The sequence below is a fragment of the Scyliorhinus torazame genome, chromosome 28 (assembly GCF_047496885.1).
Source record: "Scyliorhinus torazame isolate Kashiwa2021f chromosome 28, sScyTor2.1, whole genome shotgun sequence".
Classification (NCBI taxonomy): domain Eukaryota; kingdom Metazoa; phylum Chordata; class Chondrichthyes; order Carcharhiniformes; family Scyliorhinidae; genus Scyliorhinus; species Scyliorhinus torazame.
In genome coordinates, this window is record NC_092734.1 from 14,099,114 (window position 1) to 14,122,337 (window position 23,224).

At 47.1% G+C, this 23,224-nt stretch overlaps 1 protein-coding gene across 9 annotated transcripts in view; it reads right to left on the reverse strand.

The window, feature by feature from the left end:
- The window catches only part of camk2g2 (calcium/calmodulin-dependent protein kinase (CaM kinase) II gamma 2), a 480,776-nt gene that overhangs the window by 32,160 nt on the left and 425,392 nt on the right, over positions 1-23,224 (reverse strand). For all 9 annotated transcript variants that reach the window (XM_072491514.1, XM_072491515.1, XM_072491516.1 and 6 more), the window contains one exon: positions 17,572-17,620. In XM_072491514.1, the coding sequence (XP_072347615.1) occupies positions 17,572-17,620 (49 nt within the window). The remainder of the gene's footprint in view (positions 1-17,571; positions 17,621-23,224) is intronic.

The following is a 23,224-nucleotide window of genomic DNA, read 5'->3' on the forward strand; positions in this document are numbered from 1 at the left end:
AATCTTGATAGAATTCCCAAGCCAAGAGTCTTACAATCACTGACCAACCAGTATGGTCCTGGAATCTCCATGGTGGGGAACAATGCCAAGCAGTAACAAAGTGCAATTTTCAGACAGGTGATCGAAAGTTGTAATTAAACCCTGGCTGTCAGGTTCCTCAAAACTCTGAAATTCACAGCCTTTCCAACTCAGGGGCAAGAAGGGCAGCACAGTGGCGCAGTGGCTAGCACCACTGCCTACTGCGCTGAGGACCTGGTTTCGATCCCGGCCCTGGGTCGCTGTCTACGTGGAGTTTGCACATTCTCCCAGTGTCTGAGTGGGTTTCACCCATCTGGGGCAGCACGGCAGCACAGTGGTTAGCACAATTGCTTCACAGCTCCAGGGTCCCAGGTTCGATTCCCAGCTTGAGTCACTATCTGTGCGGAGTTTGCAAGTTCTCCCAGTGACTGCGTGGGTTACCTCCGGGCGCTCTGGTTTCCTCCCACTGTCCAAAGATGTGCAGGTTAGGTGGATTGGCCATGACAAATTGCCCTTAGTGCCCAAAAAGGTTACTGGGTTACAGGAATAGGGTGGAGGTGTGGGCTTAAATGGGGTGCTCTTTCCGAGGGCAACTCGATGGGCCGAATGGTCTCCTTCTGTACTGTAAATTCTATGATTCGATGTGCAGGGTAGGTGGATTTGCCACGCCAAATTGTCCCTTAATTGGAAAAACAAATTGGGTACTTTAAAGTTATGAAAAAAAGCACTTACTGTCAAACTATACAAGACTCCAAACCTCTTCAGTAGACCTACCAAACTACACAAATCTTACAACAGTTGATGACTCGCCCACTGTCAAAGGCAGACCTTGTGTCATTATTCTTTTCCCTTGATTAGCTACCGGCAGTATAGCGGAGTATCGCTTGGTGAGGTGACAACTGTTTTTTGCCCTGAGCTTTGGTGGAAATGATCGAGGCAAACAATCTAGGCTTTCTTCCAGACCAACCTGAAGGACATTCTGCAGATCAGGAGCACTCACAACGTGGAGACAATCTGCTTCACAAGCTGTCAATCACACTGGCAGGTGGAACCTGCATTGTGCTGTAATTTGGACCTACGACAGGTTTTCCTATAAACTGGGGTTGGGGTTGGATTGCAAAGAAGGATTGAGCATGGCTATTTAATGCAAAGCCTCTGCACATGCCAGAGGCGAGAATTTCAGTCAAAAGGTGACAGCAGGAATCAGCTAACATATTTAATCAATGACTGATAACGGTAAATATTACTGTTGGATAGTGAGAGTTGAATAATATGAGGAGACACTGCCCTCAAGGATAGCATTAACAATAAGATTACAAATAAGCTTCTTATATAAAGTATGACTCAATTTTCCCCTTGTTATAATTTTTCTAGATATTCATTATTATACGCACTGATCCATAGCCTGTTGAATAAATGATTCAAACAATATGACATGAGGGATAGAGACAGGGGAAGGTCTGGATTCACTGACAAAACTGAGTGGGCATTTTCTGGGATAGCCGGTCTTTTCTCATGCAATTATTTTATCTGTGTTTCCCTGTGGGAAAGATTGCCGTAGGGTCTCAGAGTGCAGAAATATGGCCATTTGGCCCATCATATTAATTCCAGCTCCCCTGCTCTTTCCGTGTACGGTCTTGCCCATTTCTCCCCTTCCAAGGGCTGTGCCACCAGCAGGCAGTCATATGGACCCTATTCCGATCCTGCTTGTCAGGAAAAATTGCAGCAACACAGCAGCTTACATTTATATGGCATCTTTAACATGGCAGGATGTCACATGGCTCTGCCCAGGAATGTAACCAAACAAACATTCACATCAAGTCACAAAAAGACGAGGCTGGTGACCAGAAGAGGTAGGGATGAAGGAGTGTTTTGAAGAATGTCAGAGGGGTTCAGGGGCAGACAATCTCTCCGTTAGCCCCTGTGTAAAACTCAACAGCAGCTGTTTAAGATGAGATGGTACTAAGGGGACTGGAGGCCACTTATTGGGGGCCGGTTTAGCTCAGTTGGCTGGACAGCTAGTTTGTGAGGCAGAGCAAGGCCAGCAGCGTGGGTTCAATTCCCGTACCGGCAGAGGTTATTCAGGAATCTGAATTGCCTTCTCAACCTTGCCTGAGGTGTGGTGACGCTCAGGTTAAATCACCACCAGTCAGCTCTCCCCCTCAAAGGGGAAAGCAGCCTATGGTCACCTGGGACTATGGCGACATTACTTTATGATAGTGTGAAGACATGCTTCTTTTGTTAATCTAGCTGAAACGCTACACAGTAGTTAACGAAGGTGAAAGTGCAGTGATGTGTGTAATAGAAAAGAGATAGTCTGTTATTACCCCAGGTGTAATGAGAAAAAACACAGCTGGTTAACACAGAGCAGATTGAAATAGAGTAATTGAAATGTAGCAAACCGTGAGGAAATATAAATTTTTCATGTTGATAAAAACTTGAATTGAAGCACAAACTGGGAATGTTTCTTGTATTTTGTGAACAGTTGGCTTTCAATTTGAACTTGTTTTGACAAAATACAAATATAATAGGAATAATAGGAGGAGTCGGTCATCCCGTCCTTCGAGCCTGCTCCACCATTCAATATGAACATGGCTAATCAGACTGCGGTTTTAACTCTACTTTCCTGCCAGCCCCCAATAACCCGAGAATCATTCATAAATCAAAATTTAAAGCGATTTGCAAATGTGACGCGAGGAAAAGCCTCTGAATAGAAACAATGTGCAGGGGGATGGGAACAGGCAGGGAAATAGCACTAAGTCATCATGCTCGTTTGGAGAGCCGGTGGGCCGAATGGCCTCCTTTTGCACTGTAACAATTCGGTGAGTAAAACCTGGGTTTCATGATACCGAAATAGGGGATTAGGGGATCAGGTATATCATAAAGAGCAGCACCACCACTTCCAGAAAGAAAATATCTTGAGTGAATAGATTTGTGCACAACAATATTACTACAGGAGCGTAGGCCCAAAAGAGGGCATGTGTGTTAAATGGTTGGTAAATTGTGCCCTATTAGCAGAGAGCTGAAGTATAAATCAATGAGGTTGAATTGTTGATAAAAAGGGCATTGGTCGATTTTGATCCAACATACTACATGCAGTTCTGATCACTTAATCACACACAGGCTACTGCCGCCTTTGGAAGAGTGCAGAGTCAAGCTTTAAAATCACCCCTGGTATCAGCAATTTAAGTTATGAAGAAGGCAAAAGATGTTAGGTCTGTTTTCATTGCAAGAGAGATTTCGAAGTGTGCTGTGAATTCTATGTAATCTGAAATCCATCAAGAGCACCCATTGAGAAAATGATGCTTCCTATTCTATCACCGTGAGTGCCTTTTGAGACAAACCATTTACCTGGCACATTAAAGTTGAATTGCTGAACTTGCGACGCCTTCTGCTGCGATATCTTTACATTGTTGCACTAAATACAGACTTCCCACTTATATGTAACAAAACCTCGGGGTTACGAGAGGTGGGGAAAGAGGGAAGTGATCCATTGCAGTGCACTTAAGGCACTGTCTGTTACTTTATTTTTATTTCTGCCCCTATTAATGGCATGTCCCTCTGTAGAGCACATTATATCATTGCACAGACCAGGCTGAGGAGGAAGCTGACTCACTGGATCCTGGTAAGAAGTTTTACAACACCAGGTTAAAGTCCAACAGGTTTGTTTCGATGTCACTAGCTTTCGGAGCGCTGCTCCTTCCTCAGGTGAATGAAGAGATATGTTCCAGAAACATATATAGACAGATTCACAGATGCCAGACAATGCTTGGAATGCGAGCATTAGCAGGTGATTAAATCTTTACAGATCCAGAGATGGGGTAACCCCAGGTTAAAGAGGTGTGAATGTAAGCCAGGACAGTTGGTAGGATTTCGCAGGCCAGATGGTGGGGGATGAATGTAATGCGACATGAATCCCAGGTCCCGGTTGAGGCCGCACTAATGTGTGTGCGGAACTTGGCTATAAGCTTCTGCTCGGCGATTCTGCGTTGTTGCGCGTCCTGAAGGCCCCCTTGGAGAACGCTTACCCGGAGATCAGAGGCTGAATGCCCTTGACTGCTGAAGTGTTCCCCGACTGGAAGGGAACATTCCTGCCTGGTGATTGTCGCACGATGTCCGTTCATTCGTTGTCGCCGCGTCTGCATGGTCTCGCCAATGTACCACGCTTCGGGACATCCTTTCCTGCAGCGTATGATGTAGACAACGTTGGCCGAGTCGCACGAGTATGTACCGCGTACCTGGTGGGTGGCAATCTCTGCAAGACGTGCCAGATCATCGACATGGATACCACCACTACACGTGAGAACACCACCCACCAGGTACGCGGTACATACTCGTGCGACTCGGCCAACGTTGTCTACCTCATATGCTGAAGGAAAGGATGTCCCGAAGCGTGGTACATTGGCGAGACCATGCAGACGCTGCGACAACGAATGAATGGACATCGCGCGACAATCACCAGGCAGGAATGTTCCCTTCCAGTCAGGGAACACTTCAGCAGTCAAGGGCATTCAGCCTCTGATCTCCGGGTAAGCGTACTCCAAGGGGGCCTTCAGGACGCGCGACAACGCAGAATCGCCGAGCAGAAACTTATAGCCAAGTTCCGCACACGAGTGCGGCCTCAACCGGGACCTGGGATTCATGTCGCATTACATTCATCCCCCACCATCTGGCCTGCAAAATCCTACCAACTGTCCTGGCTTGACACAATTCACACCTCTTTAACCTGGGGTTACCCCATCTCTGGATCTGTAAAGATTTAATCACCTGCTAATGCTCGCATTCCAAGCATTGTCTGGCATCTTTGAATATGTCTATATATATGTTTCTGGAACATACCTCTTCATTCACCTGAGGAAGGAGCAGCGCTCCGAAAGCTAGTGACATCGAAACAAACCTGTTGGACTTTAACCTGGTGTTGTAAAACTTCTTACTGTGCTCACCCCAGTCCAACGCCGGCATCTCCACATCACTGGATCCTGCCATTGCGGTTCTGTAAAACAACCATTAGAAAGTGCACAAGAGCAGGTTGGCTGAGCTATCGCAATGCACAAACCTGCAAGTACATGCTCCTTAGCAACACTGAAGATAATAGGTAGCTATTAGCTTTGCATGTGGGGAAGATAACACACATTTTGTAGCCTTGAAGGCTTATTAAAGTAAAAGCAACCAAACTAACTGTTATTGTGCATTCTTATCTAAAACAAACTACACACCTTTGTAAGTTTGACCACTGACCACACACACTTACAAAGCTTTAAGTTTGCAAAATAAATTGCAAAGTCCAAGTGAAAAATCTTAAAAGTCAACTGGTTAAAACCTTCGATTATGATCCTGTTTTCCAAAATTTGCATGCAAGCACCCACACCCAGGGTGGAGTGCCACTTCACTCGACAACACACAACACACAGGAGGGCAGCAAACGGGGGCGATTGCTGCTGACTTACTGGATGTCACCTCAGGGGGATGATCAGTGTGAATTGACTCAGCTGAGGGCAAGGCAGCGGACTGACTCTTCGTAACACCGTTACTGCCAACATCGGGAGCAGGTGCTGGCATTCATTGCACAGCACCATTGCGGAGAATAAACAGTCATTACAAACAGGAGACAGAAGACACAGAAATAAAGTGGTACAAAACATAAAACACATTTCTTTCCAGGAGCATGTAAAAATAGGTGGAGGGAGGAGGGAGATCAATAGATGAACCCCTCAGGTGAAACAATTATTTTAATATTGCTACCCAATAAAGCCGATCAATAACACACACGTGAACAAATGCATAGGCAGACACGTACACACACACGCATACAGGTGCACACACACGCACAGATGCACAGGAAGAATTACTTAAGACAAGTGGATAATTCATTCATTGATTGCTAACTACATGCACACAGAGGAGTATGACATTCGTCCATGTGAGCTCTCACTAGGCTGTACAAATACTTCAGCACTGTGTCAGCAATAATCAATCCTGATTCAAAATGAACTGGAGTCTAGGCCGTTGAAATTCAGACACAGCAGTGGCAACAGGTGATAACTCTCTTTGCATTATTATGCTGTGTGGGATGCTCGGTTCATAGGTTTCAAATTTATCGAAGAAGTGTACAGAACAAAAAAAATGACAACATTTACATGATTTAAAGAAATATACACGTACATACACACACACACGCCCTGCTCCAGTCTGTCCTTATCTTCTTTCAGTTTCCCTCATTTTACATGAAGTCGCCACAATGCTGATTTGATCACTCTTCCCCATCTCCTTCTGTCAGTAACCTATTGTCCGTCCAATCCTACTGATTTTAAGTCTCTCGTCACCACATTTTTCCATCTGGTCTGAGGCCTTCCTCTTTCCTCTTCTTCCTGGCAGTCCCAACTCCACCATTCGCCTCACCACAGTTCCTCTCTCTCCTTGGTGGATGACCATAGCATCTCACCTTCTTCAGTGGTCCCACAATCTTCACTGACCCCCTGGGGTGCTTTTCTCCTCACTCCACACGCCCACCTCAGCAGCTGTTTCTCATTAGTATCTATTCGCTGTTCCTCTCCTCTTGACGTTGTCCAGGTTTCTGCACGGTACAAGGTCGGTCTAATAGCTTGTCTTATAGGTTCTTCTTTTCAGTTGTAGCGATCCTTTTCTACCACAAAACACTCCACTGAACTTCTTCCATGTACTCCAACCAGAACTAATCCATTGCTTAATTCCCATACTTACATCTTCTGCCACCCCTTAATCGGGCACGTGAATCTAACTGGTACATGCCAACATGCATCAGTGTCAATCTCCAGCCCTGATAAACGGGGAGGGTTAGCTGGAAGGGGGGCACCTGGCGGTTAAACCACCTGCCTAATCCAAATGATTTTTTTAAAAAAAATTCTTTCATGGGATGGACTGTTGCTGGCTCGGCCAGCAACTGTTGCCCACCCCTAATTGCCCCTTTAGAAGGTGATGATGAGCCACCTTCTTGAATTGCTGCAGTCCATGTGCTGTAGGTACACCCACGGTGCTGTTAGGAGAGGGAGCAGGATTGCGAGCCAGCGACAGTGAAGGAACGGCGAAATAGTCCCAAGCCAGGATGGTGAGTGGCTTGGAGGGGAACCTCCAGGTGATGGTGTACCCATGCTCCTGCTGCCCTGCAAGGTAGTAGAGGTCGTGGGTTTGGAAGATGCTCGTCAGGGAAGCCTTGAAAAGGTTGATACAAATGGTCTGTGCCTGGTCATCAGTCACTAATGTTCACAATTTCACCAAATGTACTGCCCTTGTTCTAATGTTCGCGCACTCTGATTTCTGGCCACCTTTTCTGCCAAGCTTGTTACGACAGGAAATTCAGGTATTAATGGTCACCAGAAACCTACTGGATGGGCAGGGCTCCCATTATTGGGAGTCTGCAAAACTGCTACAAACTGTTTGCTTATCGAGGCTTCACTTTTTGGCTGCCATAATGCAACACACCACAGAATTTACAATTAATCATTTCCATCTGCTGAAGATTGCATCTTAGAACCCTGTACCAAACAGGTGCAAGCTTTTGTGAGGGCCACGAAGACTCCAGCATGCAGTCAAACAGAAAGTAACTTTAATTTACAACAATATGTATACAGCACTAGCAGTTCACTACTACTACTACTAATAATAATTTTTATTATTGTTACAAATCGGCTTACAATTCACACTACAATGAGGTTATTGTGAAAATCTCCTCGTCGCCACACTCCGGCGCCTGTTCAGGTACATAGTGGGAGAATTCAGAATGTCCATTTCACCTAACAGCACGTCTTTCGTGACTTGTAAGAGGAGGCACCTGGAGGAAACCCACGCAGACACGTGGAGAACGTGTAGACTCTGTACAGACAGTGACCCAAACTGGGAATCGAACCTGGATCCCTGGAGCTGCGAAGCAACAGTGCTAAGCACTGTGCAACTGTGCCAAAGCAAATGGTGGTCTCTCTAGCCGGTACCATAGTGGGCCAGCTCCATTTATACAGCTGAAAGTTCAAGTTTTCTAACTTTTAAAATAAATTTAGATTACCCAATTCTATTTTTTTTTTCCAATTAAGGGGCAATTTAGCATGATGAATCCACCTAGCCTACGCAACTTTTTGGGTTGGTGGGGGTGGCACGGGGCGAATGTGCAAACTCCACACAGACAGTGACCTGGGTCCCGGATCGAACCCGGGTCCTCGGTGCAGTGTGGCAGCAATGCTAACCACTGCGCCACCATTGCTGCAGCTGACAGTTTAATGATAACCCTGCGCCCCTCACTGCGGGAGCTCATATTGCCCAAGGGACGTGGGGTAACCAACTGGCCCCAACCAATACGATCCGGGCAAGTTGTGACACGAGCTCAACGACTTCAAGTCTACTTGCAACCTGACAATGAGCAAACGATTTAAAATCCAGGAAAAGGATATCATTGCTGACTATTCCGCTGGTGTGAAAAGGAATATCAGGCAGCCATTGGTGCATTAGATAGCTATCCATACAGGGTTTATACGGTGACGCAAGGGGTGTGCTAGCATAGTGGCAATTGTAGTGGACGAGTAATCCAGAGGCCTGGACTGTTGCTCTGGAGACACAAGTTCAAATCCCACCACAGCAGCTTGGGGAATTGAAATTTAGCTAATAAACCTGGAATTTTTCAAAAATCTAGTCTCATTAATATTCCTCACGATTCTACCAGATTGTTTTAAAAACCCATCTGGTTCACTAATGCATTTCATTTCATTTTCATTAATGCCCATTCGGGAAGGAAATCTGCCGTCCTTACCTGGTCTTTTGAAATCTGGCGTCCTTACCTGCTCGTCTACATGTGAATCCAGACCCACAGCGGTGTGGTTGACTCTTAACTGCCCCAGCAACCAGTCCAGTTGTATCAAATGGCAGCAGTTAATCACTGTGGGCGGGCGTATCTACATACAACTAATGGGTTGCAGCGGTTCAAGAGGCAGCTCACTAGCATCCTCTCAAGGGCAATTAGGGATGGGCATCAAATGCTGCTCTTGCCAGCGACGCCCACACCCCAAAAACAAACATAAATAAATAAAGTCCAAGAATGAATATTGAGTTATGTACTCATTGGGTTTAGTGAATAGGGAATGGTGGGCCAAATGACCTCCTCCGCTGCTGGCTCTTTGCAAAACCTATCCAATTAGGCCCACTTGCTCACTGCTCTGGTTTTTAACAGCAATAACTCCTTCTGGGGGTTGAATTCAATGTCACCTATCAACTCAAAGGGTATTGAGGATGTAATAAAATAACTAATTGGCAACACTGAAGGTGATGTAATATTGCGTAGAACAGGGGCAATGTGACATACAACCGCAAGTGACACAAGTTCTGTATGTAATGCACGTCCTCACGAGACAAACAGGAAATCTCAAATGCCATTCAAGACCTCATGGCAAAAATGGGATGTAATGCTACACCTCATAGTTTGTAAAGAATAAGTAACAGGAGGATCTCACAGGTCTAGACTGATACTGGGTCACTTCTTTTGCTAACATTACATATACATTTATTCTCTTCCATTTCCCTCGCTGTAAGACGTTGCAGAGATTGACTTGCCTTTACCAACAGCATGCAATTTTAAAAAATACCTACCAATACTTTAATTTACACATGTGTAACAAACACAGGTATAGAATAATACCCATGTGTAATAATTTTCCTTACATCATTTTGGAGTGCTACATTTTTGTCATAGTTAGCATAAACTATTTCTAAATTGCCCCAAGATGAGTCCATAACACACTCATCATATTTTATTACCCACTGCATTCAGAATATTTAGTGGCTAGGTCTCTCTGGATAGGTAGCAGTGGTGAGGTTTGGAGACTGCAGCAGCATTGAAGGAACAAGATAATTATTTAAAAATCACTTTCCTCCATCCACTTCCTCTTGGTTTATTTCTCAAAATCCTTCTCCCAACTCTTATTCAAGGGGGATAGATCCCGTCCAACGTTCTTGTTCCATGGTAAAGCTTCCCCACATCACGGGTTGCCATCCTGTGATTGACGGATGTGAAGGGAAGCTTCATGCTCCTTTTAAACGGTATCTCAGAGGGGACATTGGTGCAAGAAACTCTCTTCTCTCCTTCCTAATCCAACCAACTCTCAGATCTACCTGGAGTCCACCACCATGGCTTCAGTGCACAGTTCTACAGTGAATCACATATGGTGGGGCCTAAATATATTGTTCATCACTGTAGCCAAGTTTCAAAGATGTGATTGCGTTGTTGATCAAAGTTTTGTTCCTGTTCTGTATTTAATCAACAGCAATTTTCTTTTGAAGTGAAAGAATGGGCATCTTTCATTCTGAAGGCTTCTGGATTTGACGCAGGCATTGAAAGTGTCCATACCTTCCTCAGGATTCAGCATCCTTTTTGTGATGTATATTGTCAGTGGTACATGCGTGCGAGTACTGTTGAGTTTGTCTGGTTACCGACATCAAGGAACTATCTGAAGCAGAACTGAAAATGTGTTTCCAATGTGACTATTGTGCTGTGAACACACTCAGAACACTTGTGGTTTCTGATCTTGGCGAGAAGGCAGGAAGTTGACCCTGTCATCCATCATATAGTCAGTTGCATGTGCATTAAGGTATGTGAGACACACTGGAGTGTGAACAATGGTGGTTTGGTACTTAAATCAAGTACAGGGAAGAGGTTAGACCTCCTACTGTTTAATTTTGTTTGATGTACTATCTTCAAGACCACCAAGTGCATATCAATGAACAGCACCTCTACATTTTTGTTTGGCTGTTAATATCCAGCAAACGTTCAATGTCCAAGCGCAGTTGATCTAATGCAATGGACAATCTACAGATGCAAAAAGGTAAGGAAGCAGTTCTGGAGGTACTGAAAATTTTCAGCAAAATTGAGGGGGCTAAAGACCCTGACCAATGACTTCAAAGGCAGAGAGCGAGTGTCTTTAATCCTTTCAGAACTGCATTTTACAGTTGCTCACTATTGAAGTTGCTTTGCCAACCTAAACGTCCATTGTTAGTCGCTGGCTAGGCGACAAGTAGCATTGTTAACCCAGAATGGGTTTATCAATTCCATTTTTCACCCAAGATCATAAAGCTACTGTACCCAATCCAGCTAAAGGGCTGAAGGATCTTAATAATATAATAATCGCTTATTGTCACAAGTAGGCTTCAATGAAGCTACTGTGAAAAGCCCCTAGTCGCCACATTCCGGCTCCTGTTCGGGGAGGTCGGTACAGGAATCTTGCTTGTAACAGGGTTACTTTATCTCCATATCCAACACTTACCTGACTCAGCAACTCCAAAACAAAATGGAGTACTGCCTGTTTCCACAGAAGCTTACACAGCTAATAATAATAATCTTTATTATTGTCACAAGTAGGCTTGCATTAACACTGCAATGAAGTTACTGTGAAAATCCCCTAGTCACCACATTCCGGCGCCTGTTCGGATACACTGAGGGAGAATTCAGAATGCCCAATTGACCTAACAACACGTCTTTCGGGACTTGTGGGAGGAAACCGGAGCACCCGGAGGAAACCCACACAGACACGGGGGAACGTGCAGACTCCGCACAGACAGTGACCCAAGCAAGACAAGACTGAAAAGCATTTGCAATAATCTTTGGCCAGATCCGTCAGGGGTCTCCAGTAACACAGACGTCAGTCTTCAGCCAATACGATTCTCCTATGTGATGTCAAGAGAAGGCTGAAGGCACTGGACGCTGCAAAGGCTATAGGGCCTGACAAAATTCCGGCAATAGTACTGAAGACTTGTGCTCCAGAAGTTGCCACACCCCTAGCCAAGCTGTTCCAAGCAGGTGTTCTGTAAAAAATGGATGAATCTTTCAACAGTTGTACCAAAAAGCCTCAAGGAACCTCAAGTTCTGTTTTTTCATACACGTGTTGTAGTTTACGACTCTGGACGTTGCCTATGGAAAGACATAACTGCAGCCTGTTGTGTGATGCTGCTACGGATAACACCGGCAGATACTTGATGCAGTCTTAACTAAAGGATGCTCCAGACTCCGAAATGAGTTCAACGTGTTTATTGAACTATTAACACAGTTCTCAAATGAGTTCGACTCTCTGCTAATCTAACTGTAGTAACTCAGTCTAACTGTACCAGCTTGATCTAAGCCACATGCTGGGGTGTGATGCTGCTGATCAACCCTGTCTAACTCTCTCGATGTCTGTCTGTGGAAAGAGGCAGGGTGTGAGTGCCTCATCCCTTTTAAAGTGTTTATGTCATGCCCCCTTGTGGTGATGCCACCTGAGTGTCCTGACTGCCTATTGGTGTGTCCTATTCTGAATGTTCATTGATTGCATGTTTGCATATCATGACATCTCCCCCCCTTTTTTTTTAGATGTATATACATGTGAATGTGTCTGTCTAATGTGACTGACAGAGGAATACAGAACAGAACAAACAAAACAAATGCTCATAAGTCCAGTCTCTGAGGCTTGTGTCTGATCCTCATCGACCACCGGAGAGGCGGTGGAGGGGATGACATCTTGACAGGTGAGTGGGAGGCACGACTGGTGGCCACGTGGTTCAAGGTGGCTGGAGGTGGCAATTCGACATGTGGAAATGGAGGGGAAGTGGTTGTGGGCAAACAACTTTTCGCAGTGCCCTTCGACTCCTTCGCACAATGGAGCCATCAGCCATACGTATGACATAGGATCTAGGGTAGCCTGTCGAACAATGATAGCCGAAGCAGACCACCCACCATCCGGTATCTTGATCCTGACCGTGTCTGCCGGGGATAGCACGTCCAGATCGGTGGCATGTGCATCATAGCCCTGCTTCTGGCTACCGCGAAGCTGCTGCATCTTCTGCAGCATCGGGAGGTGATCAAGGTTGGGCAGGTGTATGGCTGGAAGCGTCGTCCGCAGGTCCCTGTTCATCAGCAGTTGAGCTGGCGACATGCCAGTGGACAAGGGAGTCGCCCGGTACGCAATAGTGCAAGGTGTATGTCGGAAGCGGAGTCCGAGGTCTTGCGGATGATCTGCTTAACGATGTGCACCCCTTTTCGACTTTGCCATTGGACTGCGGATAGTGCGGACTGGCGGTCGCATGCTTGAAATTGTAGCTCTTGGCAAACGTGGACCATTCTCGACTGTGGAAGCACGGGCCATTGTCGCTCATGACGGTGTTCGGGATGCCAAACCGTGAGAATGCCTCTTTACACGCTTTGATGACGGTCCGTGAGGTGAGGTCTGGCAGCTTCAGCACCTCAGGATAGTTCGAAAAGTAGTCAATGATTAAGATATAGTCGCGACCATTCACGTGGAATAGGTCAATGCCAAACTTGACCACGGAGAGGTCTCTAGGTCATGTGGTTGAAGCGTCTCCTTGCTCAACGCTGGTTGGAACCTCTGACAGGTTTCGCAGTTCAGGACCATGTCCGTGATGTCCTCCTGGTTGATGCCGGGCCAGTAGACAGCTTGCCAGGCCCTGCGTCTGCACTTTTCTACACCCAGGTGTCCCTCATGAATCTGCCATAGCAACGTGCTCTGGAGACGTAGCGGGATGACTATCCTGTCCAGCTCGAGCAGGATGCCATCGATCAGCGTCAGGTCGTCCTTGACGTTGTAGAATTGAGGCCATTGCCCTTTCTGCAGCCATTGCTGAGGGTGTGGATGACTCGCTACAACAGGGGGTCTTTGGCCGTCTCTTTTCGGATGAGAACGATCTTTTCATCTGTTTCCGTGAGAGTGCTTGCACGCAGTTGTACCTGCAATTCAATGTGCTGGATCTCCAGTGGTTCACTGGGTGAGTTGACAGAGCGGGACAATGCATCGGCGATGATGAGCTCCTTGCCAGGTGTGTACACCAAATTGAAATCATACCTCTGGAGTTTGAGCAGAATTCCCTGCAAATGAGGCGTCATGTCGTTCAGGTCTTTTTGGATGATGTGGACCAGAGGCCTATGATCCGTCTCAACAGTAAATTTTGGCAAGCCGTAGATTAACATGAAATTTGAGGATCCCGGTGAGAAGACCTAAACACTCCTTCGCAATCTGCGCATATCTGGTCACAGTGGGCGTCATTGCCCCTGACGCGTATGCTACCGGTACCCAGGGTGGCGTGTCGTTTCTTTGAAGCAACACTGCCCCAATGTCATCCTGACTCGCATCTGTGGCTATCTTGGTCTCTCGGTCTGGGTCAAAGACGGGTGCAGTGGCTTTCAGCTCCAGCCACTCTGTTCGGTGCTCCGCCTTTCCAAAGGCGGTTGATTTTTTCACCAGTTTGCGTAGGGCCGTGGTGTGTGGGGCCAAATTCGGGATGAACTTGCCAAGGAAATTGACATTCCCAGGAAGCACAGTACTGCCTTCTTGTCCTTGGGGACTTTCATTGCCTCGATGGCTTTAATTTTGTCTGTGTCCGGGCGCACACAGTGTTGCGAAATCTGATCGCCCAGGAACTTCAGAGTAGATGTCCCAAAACAGCACTTGGACCTGTTTAGCTTGAGGCCATGTTCATGTATGCGTCGGAATACTTTCTTGAGTCGCGACACATGTTCCTTTGGGGTTGTGGACCAGATTATGATATCGTTAACGTAGACACAAACCCCTTCTATTCCCTCCATCATCTGTTCCACGATCCGATGGTAAATCTCTGATGCCGAGATGATGCCAAATGGCTTTCGGTTGTAGCAGAATCTGCCAAAAACCGTGTCGAAGGTGCAGAGCCTTCTGCTGGATTCTTCGAGTTGGATTTGCCAAAATCCTTGGGATGTGTCCAATTTTGTTAAGAAGCGCGCATGTGCCATCTCACTTGTGATTTCTTCCCTCTTCGGGATGGGGTAATGTTCCCACATCACGTTTTTGTTGAGATCCTTGGGGTCAATGCCGATGCGTAGGTCCCCCGAAGGCTTCTTTACACACACCATCGAGCTGACCCAGTCGGTTGGTTCAGTGACCTTGGAGATTATGCCTTTTTGTTGTAGACTCGTGAGCTCTGTCTTCAGGCGCTCTCTCAGTGGAGCAGGGACACTTCGTGGTGCGTGGACCATTGGCTTGGCATCAGGCCACAGTAGAATCTTGTACTCGTACGGCAGCCTGTCCATCCCGCTAAATACATCTGGGTACTGGGTTAGGATGTCGTCGATGCTGGCCTGAAGATCTGAATGGGATGGCGTTGTGGTGTCGACCCTTTGAATGAGGTTCAGTTGCTTGCAGGTGTGCGCACCTAGCAGGGACGCCCTGTCTGGTTTAACAATCTCGAAGCGTAAGCTTGCTTGTGTGTGTCGGCTGGACACCTGCAGATGGCGGACCCCAGTTCCTTGATTGCGTTTCCATTGTAGTCCAGGAGTTTGTAGGCAGCTGGAAGGATTGTGGGGGGCTTCTTGATTCTCTTGAAGTCCATCTGCAAAATCAGGTTGGCGGAAGCACCTGTGTCCAGTTTGAACTGGATGGGGCAGTGGTTGACCTTCATCACTGCATGGCATTCGTCTTCGGAATCCACGGCCAGGATTGATTGGAATCGCGATGTGTCCGGTGTGGCGTATGCGCACTTCGTAATAATGCCCACTAGGTAAGTGTTGTCCAGGTATTCATCATCTGGATCCGTCGCACTGCCTGGATCAGAGTCATGTATTCAGTGTTGCACACTTCTGATGCGCCGCTGTCGGAATTGGGAGCGCTGGCTCCTGACTGGTGGTGCAGATCTGCACAGGGCTGCGTAGTGGTTTGGTTTCCCACAATTTAAACAGCGTTTGCCTCTTGCAGGGCAGTTTTTTTTTTAAAATGGGCGTTGCCGCAGTTCGCACACATCATGACGTCGGCGTCATGACGCTCAGTGCATCGTTGCGCATGCGCGGTGTGGTTCTCGGACGTCTGCACCTGCGTAGTGCAGTTTTCGGCCGCTCCGTGTTCCCGATCGCACTCGGGAAGAGTGCGCAAAATGTCCGTTTTTGTCAATGTGGAGGTGCTGTATCCGGGAGATGGCCGGAACACTCTCCACCTCGTGGGAGGGTGGTTTTTCACTTTCTGCTGTATTGTACTGTGAATAGCGATTTTTAGAGTGCTCATGCACAGTACACGTTTCAATCGCGACTGGCAGGGTCATGTGCTTGATTTTCAACAATTGCTCTCGCAGAGGATCAGAGTGGACTCCAAAAACGATTTGGTCTCGGATCATGGAGTCAGTAATATCACCGAAGTTGCAGGATTGCGCTATCTAAGGTTAGTTACATAGCAGTTGAAGGATTCGCCTTCACCTTGCATCCTCCGCTTGAAGATGTAGCGCTCGAAGATTTTGTTGGTGTCCATCTCGCAGTGGCTGTCGAATTTGTCCAGGATGGTTTGGTACTTTGTCTCCTCCTGCCCTTCGGAAAAGTGAAAGGAGTTGAAGATCTCTATCGCATGGTCACCTGCAGTGGTGAGTAGAAGAGCTATCTTCCGAGCATCGGTCGCGCCATTGAAGTCAGATGCTTCCACGTATAGTTGAAATTTCTGCTTGAATGATCGCCAGTTGGCACTAAGATTGCCGGTGGTCCTGAGCTGATGAGGAGCCTGAATCTTGTCCATTGTGCCCGTATTCAGTAGCTGGTTGTCACAGATGTGGCTGAGTTGAGCTAAATAGATTGAACAGTCACTCCTGGTATCATGTTGTGTCATGCTGCTTCGGATAACACAGGCTGCTACTTAATGCAGTCTTAACTAAAGGATGCTCCAGATTCTGAAATGAGTTCAACGTGTTTATTGAACTATTACACAGTTCTCAAATGAGTTCGACACTCTGCTAATCTAACTGTAGTAAATCAGTCTAACTGTACCAGCTTGCTCTAAGCCATGTGCTGGGATGTGATGCTGCTGATCAACCCTGTCTAACTCTCTCGATGTCTGTCTGTGGAAAGAGACAGGGTGTGAGTGCCTCATCCCTTTCATAGTGTTTATGTCATGCGCCCTTGTGGTGATGCCACCTCTGAGTGTCCTGACTGCCCATTGGTTGTGTCCTAATCCGAGTGTTCATTGGTTGCATGTTTGCATATCATGACACAGCCTACACGTCTTCGGAAGTTCAAATGTTTTCTGTTGATGCCCATTCCCCAAACCACAAGTAGTATTAAACCAAGCTCAAGGCAATTCATAGCAAAATGAAGGGGGAAGATAGTGAGAAAAATGGGGATGATGAATAGCTACAGAGACTGCAGGTGGGCAGGCCACATACGTTTGTGCGCGTGTACGTCATAAAATCTTTTTCAGTGGTTTGATATTTATCTAAAATCGCCAGGGGGTCCGGTTAGCTGTAAGATCGGAGTCTCAGTGCTCAAGACAGAATGGAAAAGAAGTTGAATGCATCCTCACACATGGTCCAAAACACACGTACTAATTTAAAACTATCACCCTTCTTCATACTTTTGACTGACTCAAGTGAGTAAGTTAAAAGCATTTAAAAAACTGCATTATTACTCGGGTACAATCACAAAATGTGTTGGACTTTGCTGAACTAGAACAGTAAAAGATGACTAGCTCCGGAGTTTGCCTGGGTTGTTACATTGATCCTTCTCACACAGGTGGACATTAAAGTACTGGGTCAGCATAAATAAACACCTACCTTTTCCCTCCTCGTCCTCGGTGGTCGTATTGCAGCTCTCAGTTGATCCCTAGAAAACACAAACACTTTAAAAAAAAAACACAGCAGACTTCACTGAGCACTAAAGCATCAATGATAAGAGGTGTATGGATCACAAAAGAATGAAATTGTAGATTTGTGCATTTTCTCCCAAGACTGACTGATCTCTGTCGTGTCATCTCCCCCCCCCCCCCCCCCCCCCCCCCAACACACAATTATTATTTGCACCTTTGAATGAGCAGCATAACAATGCATTTTACTTTAATGTTTATAGTAATGGCTTAATCACACTACATGATTAAACCACCTATAAACTTTGTTGCAAGGACAGATAATTAACTGGATCCGTACATGGAATTCAGGGAGCTGTCACAGCCGGCAACATGGCTTTGGGGCAATTGTTCTGGAGTTCTGTGAGCAACAGGGCTCGCGGCAAAAGGTCTGTCTCACAGCAAACAGCAAAACAAACCCAAGTCTGCGAACAGAATCTGAAGAGCCTCCATTGGACAAACCACAGCGAACAGAACTCATGGACAAAACTACAGCGCAGTCTCCCGACAAGAGCAGGATCGTTTCTCCAGCAAACTGTGGTGAGCGGAAGACAGCCGTACAACGCAAATCATGTGCGTAAAACCAATCCCAGGCCCTTGCAGCGATGCAATCTCCCAGAACGATGACGGAGTGAATGTGCAATTATTTCCATTCTGACCAGGAATGGCAGCGTCCTCTATTGGAGACCATTACTGGTGCTACAGGTGCGTGAATCTGCAGCTTCTGAAATTCCATCAGTGGGTGGCACGGATGTACACAGGAGCACGTGCGAGTGTGCATCACGGAACAATGGCGTCCAATTAAAGAGAGTGGGGCATATTAGCAAATTTTATACGAGTGGTATGTCCTGTTGTTTTTGAATGTGACTTCTTCTTAAACCTCTACCGAGGTTGGCTTCTTGTTGTTTTCAGACACTCGGGAGGCTTGCTGGCATAATTGCAATAGTTGACCTAAGACGACACTGCAATTCAGCTCAATCTGTAACTCTGCTTTGAGTCGGAAGTCAGTGTATTACTCAGCACGCTAGCATCTCCAAGATAACATAATACAGAAAGGTTTATTTTTATCCCGGGTTGCTAACAGCAGCGCCCGAGAGATCAATTTTTCATTTTTGGAGATCCCAGAACTATCTGGGAGGTTTGAAAAACCTAATGTCCCTCTCCCCGATATCCATTATCGTCTGGGTCAAAAAGATCCACCTAACTTTCAGTTTTATATCCAAGTCACCATATTTTTTCTCCACTTCCTGTTACTTGAACACTGAAACACTGAACAATTCTGAGATTTCTATATGGATTTGTGAAGTGATTTACAAAGTTGGTCAAGATGATAAGCTTAAACAAAATTGAATAACCAACCTAACGTTACTTACATAATCAAGATTCACTTCACTTCCTTAAGAAATGCTGCTCATTTGCCTCATGAATCGGAATACAAATTTCGGAGTCTGTTGAATTTCTTATTTCTCTTCCCAATTGGATTTTCCGTTTGTTAAATACTAAGTTCTATCGCTAGAGTTTTCCCCACAATTTGAGTTAGGTTAAGCAACATCCAAGAGCGGGGGTGCAATTGAGATGAAGATCTCCCCTGCCTCCTAATGAGTCCCTCAGGGCAGCCACGGTAGCACAAAGTGGATAGCACTGTGGCTTCACAGCGCCAGGGTCCCAGGTTCGATTACCCGCTGGGTCACTGTCTGTGCGGAGGTCTGCACGTTCTCCCCGTGTGTGCGTGGGTTTCCTCCGAGTGCTCCGGTTTCCTCCCACAGTCCAAAGACGTGCAGGTTAGGTAGATTGGCGATGATAAATTGCCCTTAGTGACCAAAAGGGGTTAGGAGGGGTTATTGGGTTATGGGGATGGGGTGGAAGTGAGGGCTTAAGTGGGGTCGGTGCAGACTCAATGGGCTGAATGGCCTCCTTCTGCACTGTATGTTCTATGTTCACTGTCCAGTATTGTGGGATCGAGGAAAGGTTCAGCCACATTCCCACAGCAGTTCCTTTGCAGGTTGCCATGCCTGCACTACGCACTCACTCAAAACACAGAAGACGAGTGAAACCCGAGGGTTGACAGTATTTCACACCGATTGTGCCGTCTTCCGGATCTTGGCAAAACTGCGCCCGCGCTGCTGTGACAAATGATACCATCCAGGGAGAAAAGCAAAATTTTCTCAAAGTGGGTCAGATGGAGTGAAAAGAACTTTGCACGTCACATCTGCAAAATCCCTACATGTTCTGATCCTGGTGCTGATTGTGATAAAGACTAATTGTGCAATTAGCGCCCCCCCCCCCCCCCCCCCCCGGCCCCCCACAAAAAAAACACACACACACCACCCCACCCCTCCAGGACAGGAATAATCTTAACTGGAGCTGGTTGCAGGTGGAAATAAAGCTGGTGCCTGCCCCAACATGGCAGCCATTGCAGTGACAGTGCTCTGGTGCGAAGCCAGCCTTGGTAACACAAGTCACAGAATGTATTCTACCCGTTTCACTGCTTCACTGCACTTCCAGTAAGCCGTAGCTCTCTTCTAACAACGCGTGGAGAGATTTGTTTACTGTTCTTCAGACTTGCTGGAGGGAACTGTATTTCTTTTATTGTAGGAGCTGTCAGCAGTAAACACCTCTAACTCATCTGAACCGCCTGTCATTTGCAAAATGGACAATTAGTTAAAGACTGACAGCAAGTTGCTGTTGGTTAGATAAATGCTACTCGGGGGTGGGGGGGGGGGGGGGCGGGGGGGGGGGGGGAGGGAAATCGGGATCGCACCCATCAAACCTTTTACAGAAATCCGGTGGTTATCTTCAAAACGTGAAGGACAATTCCCTAAAGTAATTGTCACAGTTTAAAGCAAAGCCAGTGTTATAGTTTCTCGGGTATTTTCAGGGTATATTTGAAATATTATTGCAATAAAGATTTGCACCCCCCCCCCCCCAAAAACTTGTGAAAATATTTGTTAATATGGAGTCTTTGTGAAGGTGGATGGAAATCTTTGGGTAGCTTTTTTGCCAACATATATACTTACTTACATGGGGAAGGTATGCAACAGCACAAGGCACTGTTGGATATGTTGACATTCCCACATGCTTAATAATTTAGGGAAGACAGTGTACCAGCATCTTACGGCCCTACAGCAGCCATGCATTGTGATACTTCCTGCCCAACTGAGACACCAGCTTTCTGCCTTTAGCCAGCGTGGCAGAATCTTGAACAGTAATGGCGCGCGATTCTCCGCTCCCCGTGACTAAGTGCCCATACCGTCCGTCGTGAACGCTGTCGACCGGCGTGAAACGGCCCCGATCTCTGACCGATTTCAGGGGCCCGAAAATGGGCTAGGATCGGGGCCGCGGAGAAACTCGGGGGGCGTGTCACTAAAGCAGCATCGTCAGCGCGCGCCGGGCATTGCCGCCGCATAAAAAGCGGCGGCCGCCATCATCCGCCGCCTAACTGGCGTCACCTGCGCATGTGCGGGTTTGCTGGCGCCAGCCGGCGCCAACCCGCGCATGCGCGTGGTTGCCGTCCTCCCCCGAGGCCGTCCCGCAAGAAGATGTCGGATGGATCTTGCGGGGCGGTGGAGGGAAAGGAGGTCCTCCTTCAGAGAGGCCGGGCCCGCTCCGGTCACGGGCCAGATCCCTTTTGAGTGCAACCCCGGTGAAAGAACCCCCCTCGCCCACAGGGCCGCCCCACACCAGCATTCCCCGCGCTATTCCCGCCGGCCAAGCGACCAGGTGTGGATGGCGCCGGCGGGAAGCCCGTCGCTTTGGGCAGGGCCGCTCGGCCCATCCGGGCCGGAGAATAGCGGGGTGTAAGCGGAGAATCGCGCCATTTTTGGGTGTTTGCGGGTGATTCTCCGGCCTGGCCGCCGCTCAGAACTCGACGGGGCCCGTTCCCGCTTGCTTGGTGCATCGTGGGAGGGCGTTGGAACTGGCGTCGCGGGGAAAAAATGGCGCGCCAGGCGATTCTCCAAACCGGGCGCGGGAGCAGAGAATTGCGCCCTATATTTTTCCACTAAAGGGGAGGAGGCAAACTGAAAGGAACAGCGAAATAAAAATCAACATGCAGACACATGCACGTACTGACCACAGTTGGTTAGCATCTGTTGTGGGGTCACATTTCAAAAGGAACCAGGAAGCTTTAACAAAACACAGTTCTTTGGCTTCGCGGCCACCTCACGGACAACAAGCCTAGCGAGGGCAGGCAATTGCAATTCAAAATGGCGCCTTCCACAACCTCAGGACGTCTCCAAGCACTTCACAGCCAATGAAGTACTTTTGGAGCGTAGTCACCCGCTGTAATGAAAGAAATCAGGCAGCCAATTTGCTCCCACAAACAGCATTATGATCGTAACCAGGTAAAAAAGTGTTACTGATGTAGGTTGTAGAATAAATATGACCAGGACACAGGGATTTTGTTTTCTTACTTCGTTCATGGGAGTTACTGGCTGATGAAGGGGAAATCTGTTGGAATTCTTTGCAGATGTAACTAGTACAGTTGACAAGAGGGAGCCAGTCGATGTGGTATATATTTGGATTTTCAGAAGGTGTTTGACCAAGTCCCGCATAAGAGAATACTGTGCAAGATTAATGCCCATGGGATTGGGGGGAAGTGTACTGAAGTGGATAGGAAAACTAGTTGGCAGAGAGGAAACAAAGAGTAGGAATTAATGGGTCCTTTTCAAATTGGCAGGTAGTAACGTGGGGAATGCCACAGGGATCGGTGCTGGCACCCCAGCTATTCACAATATATATATTAATGATTTGGATGAGGGAACAAAATGTAACATCTCAAAGTTTGCAGATGACACCAAGTTAGGTGGGAGGGGTGAATTTTGACGAGGATGCAGGGATCCATACAGCATGATCTGGACAGGTTGGGCGAGTGGGCAAAATCAATGGCAGATGCAGTATAATTTGGATAAGTGTGAGGTTATTCATTTTGGAAGCAAAAACAGGAAGGCACATTGAACATTTTGTAAATTGGGCGAGAGGAGTATGCATCGGGACCTGGGTGTCCCCCGTACACCAGACGCTGAAGATAAGCATGCAGGGTGCAGCAAGCGGGTAAAGCAGGCTAATGGTATGTTGGCCTTCATTGCGAGAGGTTTCGAGTACAGGAGCAGGGATGTGTTGTTGAAATTTTACAGGGTCTTGGTGAGGCCACGCCTGGAATACTTTGTGCAGTGTTGGTCTCCTTCGCTGAGGAAGGATGTTCTTGCTCTCGAGGGAGTGCAGTGAAGGTTTACCAGACTGATTCCAGGGATGGCGGGACTGTCGTACGAGGGAGAGATTGGACTAGGTTGGGGATTGTTCTCGCTGGAGTTAGAGACTTTTAAAAATTCTAACAGGACTAGACAGGGTAGATGCAGGGAAGATGTTACCAATGATGGGTGTGTCCAGAACCAGGGTCACAGCCTGAGGATTCAGGGTAAACCATTTCTGACAGAGATGAGGAGATATTTCTTCACCCAAAGAGTGGTGAGCCTGTGGAATTCATTACCACAGGGAAGTAGTTATGGCTAAAACATTGAACATATTTAAGAGGCGGCTGGACTATAGCACTTGGGGAGAATGGGATCAAAGGCTATGGGGAGAAA